The sequence below is a fragment of the Limulus polyphemus genome, unplaced genomic scaffold (assembly GCF_000517525.1).
Source record: "Limulus polyphemus unplaced genomic scaffold, Limulus_polyphemus-2.1.2 Scaffold1179, whole genome shotgun sequence".
Classification (NCBI taxonomy): Eukaryota; Metazoa; Arthropoda; class Merostomata; order Xiphosura; family Limulidae; genus Limulus; species Limulus polyphemus.
The window spans coordinates 266,377-277,260 of NW_013666789.1; the positions used below are offsets into that span (position 1 = coordinate 266,377).

Consider the following 10,884-nt stretch of genomic DNA (forward strand, 5'->3'; position numbering starts at 1 on the left):
CTAAGTCTAAAATAACAAAGATCGTATTCTCTCATAGTAAAAATGTCTTGTAATTACCATAGATGTAATTTAAGTTTACATATGGGAACAGTTATAGTAAAGATATTTTATAATCTAAGCTCATAACTACAATCGTTTGAAAGCTACTTACGTGGTTTAAGACAATGGGTACAGTAGATAAATGCTGTTTGTAATTTAAGTACATTGATGACATCGTGTAAAAGTTGTTTTGTAATACAGGTACATAACAGCAGTCTTTCAAAAGCTCTTTTTTTAAATTAAATATTATAAATTAAAATTCTGTAAAAGAAATTTCATTTTTATATAAACATATGTTTTTACTTGTATTTTCTGAAAATTATGTTGGGTATTTTCTATTTATCTCAAAAGTGTTTATTTAGTGGAAGTCTGTGGTTTATATCGAAAAGCAAAATTTACAAAATCGAGGAAACTATGCATTTCTCACAATCCTGTGTTACTGAAACTTACTCCTGAAATTTCATGATAGGTATTGGTAAAATATTCTCATGTGTTCTAACAAACTAAATGTAACAATTAAAAACTTACCCTTGAAATTTCATGATAGTTGAGTATTGCTGAAGTATATTCTTTGTGTCTCAGCCAACTAAAGGTAACAAATGACACCTTACCCCTGAAACTTCATGATAGTTAAATTTGCTAAAGTATACTCTTTGTTCCCTAACCAACTAAACATATAGATGAAAAACGTAATTTGCGTGATATTGGATAAAAGATTTTAGATACTTAGAAACACTGAGGTTCTGCCTTATTGAGGAAAAATAAGAAAAAGGTTTAGCTAAAAATACATTTGGAATAACATTATATTGTGTTTATTAACATTCAATTTGATTATTTGATTTTCGTGTTTACTTGATATAAATTCTGTTATTTGTATATAAATCGCCCCCCCCTCCATTGGCACAGCGGTATGTCTGCGGACATATAACGCTAGAATCCGGGTTTTGATACCCGTGGTGGGCAGAGCACAGATAGCTCTCGTGAATCTTTGCGCGAAATTCATAAAGTCACATGAAAACAGCCGATATAAAGTTACGGTGGAACGGAACGTATCAGAACTACGTTTTGACATTATTTAGTGTTACGTAGGTATTGTGTTTGTTTGTTATGAATTTCGCACAAAGTTACATGAGGAATATCTGCGCTAGCCATCCCTAATTTAGCAGTGCAAGACTAGAGAGAAGGCAGCTAGTCATCACCACAACTCTTGAGCTACTCTTTTACCAACGAATAGTGAAATTGACCGTCACATTATAACTCCCCCACGAGAGAAAGGGCGAGCACGTTTGGTGTGATGAGGATTCGAATCCGCGACCCACAGATTGTGATTTGAGCGTCCTAGCCATCTGACTAAGCCGGGCCAAGTATTGAGATGCCACCGAAAATTGAATGCTTTAAGGAAGGGTATGCAACAGCCCTTTCTCATGTAAACTATTCATACACTTAGCTGATAAAACTTTGATGAGGTTAGGAAACTTTATAAATTCCAAGACAGGTGTATCTCTTGTACCTAACCACATTGGTAAAAAAAGGAATGTGGATCAACTTGGGCAACTAGGACCATCCTGAAAGAGAACTGCAAGATTTTGTACCCCAGCTGTAGTAAGCAAAGCGCGGCGCTTTTTAACAGGTGAGAATCCATGAATATAGAGGTCAGTGGCAAAAGTTGTCCACGTGCCCCAAGCCATAGTCTACAACATACTGAAGAATGATCTCCACCTGGAATTGAGGCTAACAGGAAATGGTTTCACCAAGAAAACGCCTCCAGTCACAATTTCTGTTCGACCACTGCATAAGAGAAGGTAGGATAAAATGGCTTATTTAGCTTAATTAAATTGAATTCCATGAAAAATGAAAATGTTTTACAATGAATCCTGTTTTATTGTAAGTGTTATTTCAGGTTAAAACAAATATTTAACACAGACTTTTTTCAGCCATTGAAAAAATACAATTTTTGTAGTTGGTAGCCGTTGTACAATAAGATTAGATAAAAAAAGATCTTCAAGATGGGGTAAAATAGCTCCCATCTAATTCATAATAACTGCAATTTAAAGTAAGTGCCGCAATAATAATTTGCATTTAAATCACTTAAATTATCATTTAATTGTTCCCGATAAAGATTGGGAAGGCCTTATGCCATACGAAAGTTGCGCATTATCTAAGACAATAGCGCAAAAGAACGTGGGTACCAGTGGGGGGCATCTAACTCTATGCCTTTCATGATAAAACAATAGAATTATATAAAATTTAAGAGAAGTAGAACTGTGTTTCTTATGCGGCATATTCGGTTGACTTTAAAGACTCATTGTTTGAAATCAGCAGAGTAAAATTTCATGAAATTTCTACTTTGTAACCATAAACTTAAAAAAACAAAAAAACATTGACGTCGAACTTTGATTATTCACATTCGCGTGCATCTGCCAGTATGTTTATGCACCAAGTCACGTGAGTAATAGTTACATATAATTCACTCTGATGACATAACGTCATATCTAATGATATTCATAGATGTCAGCCTTAACCAAGGGCCTGTCTTACCTTACTTCCCCTTCCTTAAGTAGCTAGAGAAAGAAACAAATACACATGCTACTCCATGTTGGCCAAGTCGCCAGATGCAGCACCTATAGATTTCTGTACAATTGTATTGTTGAAACGGTGCTGGGAGAATGCATCTTTGTAGACTAGTTAGATTATGGAAAGCAAGCATGGAGAGGTGGAGTGATTTGGGCATGACAGCCTTATAATGGAGACTGCTGCAACGAAAACTGTGGTGCTATTATCAAAATGCATGGTTGTTAGATAGAATGAGACCAAACATCGACATGGAATGTAACGATGTGATAAGGTTCCAAAATTGGTTTAATATAACATATTCAATCTTTTATATATACATATATATATGTGCTATGAAATTAAGTGTAAGTAATATTAGTTGGAGTTGAGAGTAGTGAGAAAGTGGCCGGCTTTTGGCCAGTCTACAAAGGATTAGGGGAATACAGCAGTTTACGTCATTAGTAAATGATTGGACTGAGCAATTGCCTTTCTTATTCAGATAGTGTGGAGATCATTTGACCCCCCTAGGATTATGAGATGTTGTAATCCCACATACGGGACAAATAGGTGTACAAGCAGTAAGAAAAGATATAAAAGGTAAAAGTTCAATGAAAAGGAAACGCAGACCAGGAGATGTGAGAGAGAACGAATAAATTCAGAGAAACAAAGGAAGAAAGTAATATGCTGCCAGTAAGAAACAAAATATATTTCTAAATCTATGCATTTTTTATTATAGTAATAAACACCAATCTGTTATGTGTACATTAGTATCAGTCCCTTCCTGATAAGAATAATTACAACCTAAATAACGTTGATGGACATAACCAGATGGAGTGAAGTGCAATAATAACACAATCATAACAAAGTGGTGTCAAAAGTGGGATTTATCAATTCGTTAGGAAAAAAACTCAACAACAAAGAAGAGTTTGGAGTTAGAGCCACATCAACAAAAGCCGAGGAAGAAAGTGAACTGGATGAAAGTTTCCTTTTTGTTGTTATTTTGTCTGATTTGGTTTTCATGGTGGTTCAGTTTACTCTTATTAGTTATAAGTTCTGTGGCTCATTGTTTAAGAGTATGGAATTAACGCTAGTGTGAATGAGAATTGGAAATCACTGACAAAAAGTCAGTTGATAAATAAACGTAGAGAATTGGGTATAACGCATAGTAACAATTTAAAAAAAAATATCTAATTGAGGTGGAAGTCACAATAGATGATTGTTTAACCTTGAGCTTAGTAGAAATACGGGAACTGCGAGTAATGTTTGCGAAAGTTATCAAGGTAATCAGTTAGAATTAGCTAAGATACAGTTAGAAATGAAATGCTTAGAAGCTAAGAATGAAATAAGCTTGGAAGCAAAAGCTGAGAAAAACGTTTAGAGCTAGAGTTGATGATGAGTGGAAAGCAGGGATAACATGTATAAAAGAAGTACCCATATGCAGTTGTCTAAAGTTTACAAAATCGATATAGATATACTTTTTCTGTAATGATGTAAAAATGGAATAGCAGCCACTTCCTGCATTACCTGGAAAGACGTCAGAAGTAGAAAATAAGATTGTGAGTGCAGGTGAATTAACGTAGGATGTAGTTAGCTATTTATTGTATGAAGTTCAGAGAGTTAGAAAAAATATGGCAAATGAGACATTTAAAAGAGTATGGAAAAAGGCTGTATAAGTTGCTAGTTAAATGGATTAAATGATCTAACTGTACTGGAGACGCTGACAAAGTTGTACATTTAATGTTGCAAGAACAAATGTTGACAAAATTACAAATGCAGAAAGTAATATAGCTACAAAATAGGAAACCAACCAACACACTTGAGACAGAGGCGTTAGCGTATGAATATGTAGTGACGAGGAAATAAAGTATGTTGAGGTAGAACTCATTACCACAAACAAATAAGCAAATAACATAGAGCCAAAGTAGACAGATTAGAAAACTCTGAAACAGGGGTAGGAGTTAGTGAACCATTCACGCCCCTTTTAATAAACATCGTTTCTTGCGCGCTCCCTCTTTTTTTTAAATTAGTGAAAAAGTGAGTTCAGTGACGAGATATAATACACTGATACACATTAAAATGTTATATGTGCCGTGGTAATCATTTATTATTTTCATTAACAAAAATATGTTAAAATATTCAATTTTGCATTATTGCACTATTGGCTCTATCCTAATTGCTCGTGCTCCCCAAGAGATAATTTTTACGCCTCCCAAAGTGGGCGGGATCGCATCCCACACTTTGAAAAACTCTGACAAGTAAATATGGATGAGAACGAAAAATTAAGTGACGGTTACAAGAGAGTATGCATAAATGCCACAGTGAAACTGTGGTCGAGGAACCCGAAGTAACTAAACTTGGGTAAATTATTATTAATGGTGGGAAGGAGTGTTGAAGCGTAACTGTTATGGGAATGATGGAATAGGTGGTATGGATCAAATTGTACTCCTAAAGGAATGTAGACAGATTGTATTAAAGTTAGGACATGATACAATATTGACTGGACATTTAGGTGTAGCTAAAACAAAAGATAGGATCAGTAAAAACTACTACTGGTCGGGAATGTTTGGAGACATAAAGACTTATATGAATATCTTTCCAACATTTCAACTAGCTGGCAAGAGGCGCATTTAAGTAAAACGAACGATAGTTAGTTTAGCCAATATTATCAGACTACTTCCAGTAACAGATCAAGGGAATAAATATATATTCTGACAGTAGTTGATCTTGCCACTAGTTATGTAGAGGCAGTAACACTAGGTTCTATGGAAGCAGGGAAAATAGCGTGAGGGCTTATTGTGCAATTCTCACTGGTCGGGTTTCCTGAAGAATTCTTATCAGATGTAGATAGCAATTTTGGATCAAAGATAATGCGAGACTTATGGAAGGCCACAAGAGTAAAAATGAAACACACTTGACTCCTTATAGACCCCCAAAAAATGAGATGTGTGGTAGATCGAATGGGACCATTAAGGCCATGATAAGAGTAATGGTACAGGAGATCCTGTTGACTGGGATATTTTATCACCATTTGTGCCATTTACATATTGAGAGTACACCAAGCTACAACAGAATTTTCACCTTTTGAGTTACTATGTGATAGATATGATAAGGGCCCACTAGACTTACTTAAAATAAGTTGATCCAGAGACAAAGCTAAAGCTACTACTCAGAAGGGTAAGGATAAGCAAAAGCTTCACTATGAACAGAATGCTAGAGAATGAGAAAGTAAAGTGAATCAGATAGTTGTGGTACTGGACTCAGTACACGAAAATAGTTACAGTGACATATGCAGGAGATGGAGAAGTAATGGGACAATTGTATCATATGCGAGAACAACACTCATAATAACAAAGTGGTATCGGAAGCAGACGAACCATAACAATGTGTATATCATTTACGTCTCATAAATTTTTTTATCTCATTATCTGAAAAGTTTCTGGGAAGCTTACCACATGGTTTGAAATAAAAAGTTCTTTTTTTTTAAGACAAAGGAAACTGAGTTCAGGTATTTTGGATAACGTTGATAGTCTACACTTTTACACGCGTATATAAGTTTGCATTGAAATTAGGGTTAGCAAGAATTATATAAGTCGTAAAGCGAGTAGTGGTACTACACGATATCCCTGTATTGGTTCTAAATTATTCTGTAATAAACATAGAATCAATGTTGTTACATTTTATGTTTTCTTTATACCTAACGTAAGAATCAACTATGCTCTTAATTTGGCGAATTTAAATGTTTGTGTAGTAATGAGAAACAACACACCATAAAATACTCATTATAAAAATAAAATTCCATATTATATGACAATTAATTTGTTTAATGCACTGGGATTGAGTGGCCAAATAGGAAGTAATCGTTTTAATGAATGATAATATGTAAGGATTTCAATTAAAGATTTATATTCATTATCAAAATTATATGATGTTCTCTTTTACAAATGTCTTATACTGTTAATAGAGATTTAAGTTTAAAGAAGAAGAAGAATGAAAAATTATCTATAACATGAATTTTAATAGAGAAGACCTTAGATCCTTGTGACGAAGGAATAGGTAGTATAGCACGAGTAAAGAGCCTACAACTGGATTTTTATAATTTTAACTGAATTCGTTCAATAGATCTAACAGATCATACATAAAATAAACGTTGTCATAATAATGTATTTATCTTGGCATAAATAAGATTTAGAAATTATAAAATTCAACAGGGTTACATATGTTCCATCAACGTTCTCAGTCCGAGTCATCAGTGGTGTAGAAATAGATGCTGGTCTCTTGAGGTTACTTGCCTCATGATGGAATGTCCGATAGACCATAGGTGCTAGTTTCTTGAGGTCACTTTTATCATGACAGGAATCTCTGAGAGACCTTGTGACAGATTCTATTTGAGCTCAACAACCCACAGCTCTTGCGCCAGCTATGCACCAACAATACCATGCTAAAATGGGTGGATTAGAATTAGCAGAAAACTGTATCCATAGAAAATACTGTTTGTTGGATATATGTCTTGACTGGATTTTGCAAATAACAGAAAGTTATTTTATTTGCTTACCTAACCATAAGAACATCTTAAACTAATTAACTGTGTACTGATTTCACGAAGAATGGACGGTTTGTTTTAAAATATGTTGATAACAATGTAGAAAATCATCTTTGGTTGACCAAGTAAATATGTCACAGGAACCAGTATAACAAAAATCATCAAATTGTGCGATTGTATGATTGGCTGTAAAGATAATATAGTGTTCACTAGCTTGAGTTCCTGCTTTTATTGAATACGTTGCACTCAATTTGATGGTAATGCTAATTTGCCTATTAGCCATGCCACATTTGAGTAAAAAAAGTGTTTACAAATATTAATGGACTGGAGATAATGTCGAAAAGTTATTTAACAGTGATATATTGGCTCCAAAATTTTTGAGGGCACTTTATAGGCAAAATATCATCAAGCAAATTATGATAACCAATACTGTGTCTGTTGTATTCTTCCTGCTTGTAGAGCCCTGGTATTGAAAGAAAGGTCTCGTTGGTAGTGGATATAGCAGATATAGTGTGGTTGAGATAATATTTTACCCTCTTCTCTTTCTTCACTCGAAATTTCTTATTAATTAATAATAAAATGGTCTGTTGCTTAAAGACTTCACTGGTGTTGAAAGTGTTCAAATGTGTAGAATGTGACCTAATTATTTAGTGAAAGCGGGAAATAACTAGAGTTTAAGGCTACAACTACCATAATAAATCGTAAAGAGAAAGAAAAATTTTCCTCCTAACTTCAGTACTTTTCAGTACTTCAAACTTTTGCTAGTTAAAAAATAAAAGTAGAAGCCATGAATTAATTTTTCTCCATTTCTATAAGAAAAGATTTGTGCCCTTATGTACTAGAACGTCTGAAACCTACAAAGTTATTAACACTTGCGATTTGTTAGGAAGTATATATACTAGCACTACTTGACGTTATAAGTTCATTTTAGTTGAGAACAATGCAATATCTGTGTATGCTTGTGAAGGAGAAACAAGCTACAAGATAATTAGAATTAAAAATCAGTATAATACAAAATGTATTTATTAGTTTCGTCATTATTGAAAAATGTCACATTTTAAGTTCGCGAAATTTTGGGAATCTTTTTATTATCCTTAATAACGTATTTATGACACTTTTGTGTGTTTAAACAGACAAATGAAGAATCTAAAGTGAATATGAATTACTATTGACGAGTCTTCCTTGAGTGTCTATAGGTTTTTCTTCATTAAAGTTATATATAATTAATAAGCAAAAATCTTTAGAATCTTCTCATGATGAAAGCATTTTTGTATATTTTGTGATGGTTAATAAACAGGATCCTTTATCCACTTATCTGTTTGTTCAATGGCTAAATATTCTAGTTTTTCCAAACTAGTTTCTTATAAAACATTTATTTAGTCTGGTGAAACTTAAAGAAAAAACACTTTGTTTAATCAGTTGTTGCGTACATACGTAGCTCTTCTGATGTAGCTGTGCATGTTGGAAAATTATCTGTACAGATGGCGGTAGACTTGCTTCTGTCACCCAGTAAGAAACTGTTTTGATATTTCTGGTAATTTGGGTCAGGGTCATATACGTTTCTAAGTAGGAAATAGAAAACATAAGTGGAGTCAACTCAACGAAGTATGATACTAAAAAACCAGAATATCAATTTTAATTAAAACTGAAATATTCACCTGACTGTCAAAATGTATTACTCTATGTTTTGGAATGTGGAACCAATTATCTTTGATTTAGCTAAAATTAATGATATAAGAAATATCTCTGCTAAGACATTTACGTGTTTAATTTTAAGCTTAAGTTCTACAAAAATGAAATTTTCTAATCGATTTGAGAGCGGGTTATCTCGTGTATTTATCTACAGATCAAATACTAAAGTTTCTCACACTACAATTCCTCATACATAACTTTTTTTAAGGCTGTAGTTTTACTAATTTACAATTTTATAGTAATGTTTCTTAAATAACGTTTGGTACACTACCTCAAAAGACTGGACATATCCACTCCAAACTGTCCATATGTGTATGGGTTTATTCCCATTTCACACATCATTCGAATCAAACACTGGTATTCGTCGTTACTTGATATATCCCTGAAGATTTCCTGAATAGACAGAACCTCTTGGCCACTTTTTACTTCCTCTTCTGTGCTTCTTCTCCAAACATGATGATGACGATAGTAGTAACCATTGCGATAAATAGGGTAAAACCCATAAGAAAAGTAGTAAGTTCTATAGTAAGCCGCGTGTCTCAGAAGCCCCAGTCCATGAACCGATTTAGATACTTTTATGAAAAACCCTTCTGAGGAGGAATACTCCCATTGAAAGAAGAAGAGGACCAATAAACTGTAGACAATTTTCATTGTTATTTCTGAAAAAAATAGTTTAGATATTGTAACATACAGCCGCTTTACCGTGTAATTTACATTGTTATGTAGATAATTTTCATTACCAGAATTCAGGATAATCAGTTGGGTTATCTTTCATTAAAATATTTACGGTCTTGTAAGATCGTCGTCATGACTGTGTATTAAACTAATTCATCGTTAAGATTAACTGAAATATACAATTTGTTAATACGTATATACAGGTAACAGTCTATACCAACCCTGCATTTTACTATCACCATATTCACCATATTCATTATCGAATTTGTTTGTTAAATGTGCTTCGTAACATAGCGGTTGAAGGATATCACTGATCAAGTATAAGAGAAAAACCGTATTGATGTATGGGTTTTAAATTACTATCGCTATTAGATTAAGACTAAAACACAACTAATTAAATAATGTACGGGTTTTAAATTACTATCGCTGTTAGAATAAGACTAAAACACAACTAATTAAATAATGTATGGGTTTTAAATTACTAACGCTGTTAGATTAAGACTAAAACACAACTAATTAAATAATGTATGGGTTTTAAATTACTATCGCTATTAGATTAAGACTAAAACACAACTAATTAAATAATGTATGGGTTTTAAATTACTATCGCTATTAGAATAAGACTAAAACACTAATAATAAAACAAGCTTATTAAGTACTCACCTTAATTTTGCTTTAAAAAAACCAAGAATAAATTCTTCACCAAACATTTACTTTAAAAGTGTGTAAGAGAGTTGTTCTAAATTAGCATTATTAGTATTTTTATAAAAATGTTTCTCTAAAGGACTTATCGCCAAAAATAAAACGATTTAAACTGACATTATCTTAACATATAATAGTATTTGATAGTAGATAGGCTTTACAGAGGGTAGATAAGAAAAGGTGGTTTACCTCCATCTTTCATATTGCCTAATTTAAAACTTACCTGATTAAAATTACTTCCAGTATTCTGTAAGCTCATGGAAAATGTGCATGAAATATATATGTGTGTGTATATACATATTCTTCAATTTCATTGGTCAGTAGAGAAGCTACTGAGAAGTGGAGATACTATCTAACAGTTTCTAATTTTAGAAGATCCTGAAATGTCAACATTTTCACGTTTTTCAATAGGCTACACGTGACCTTGTAATAGAGCTCTTAATGCTAGAGAAAGTATACATATTTAGTTAGCAAAATAAATATATCTTTGCATCATTACAACAAAGTAAATTGCTGAAATTTGTCTATGAACACTTGTGTTGAATCATAAATAAAATTAAACAACAAACGTTTTTGTTTTACACAATAAAATATTTTTGTTTTACAATGATCTAAAGTCTCAGATCGACTCTGCGTGTTTTCGAAGCTTCGAAGCGTTATCTTCAAGAGTGTAATTTACAAGA

The 10,884-nt window shown here is 33.1% G+C and overlaps 1 protein-coding gene across 1 annotated transcript; it reads right to left on the reverse strand.

Annotated features, from left to right (window-relative positions):
• Positions 1–8,540: 8,540 nt before the first annotated feature.
• Positions 8,541–10,577, reverse strand: LOC111086547. The gene is made up of 3 exons (XM_022389760.1): positions 10,425–10,577; positions 9,096–9,483; positions 8,541–8,694 (listed from the first exon to the last, which is right to left on the reverse strand). Exons 2-3 carry the CDS (start codon positions 9,473–9,475, stop codon positions 8,544–8,546), a joined length of 531 nt encoding a protein of 176 aa, XP_022245468.1. The 5' UTR covers positions 9,476–9,483; positions 10,425–10,577; the 3' UTR covers positions 8,541–8,543.
• Positions 10,578–10,884: the final 307 nt, after the last annotated feature.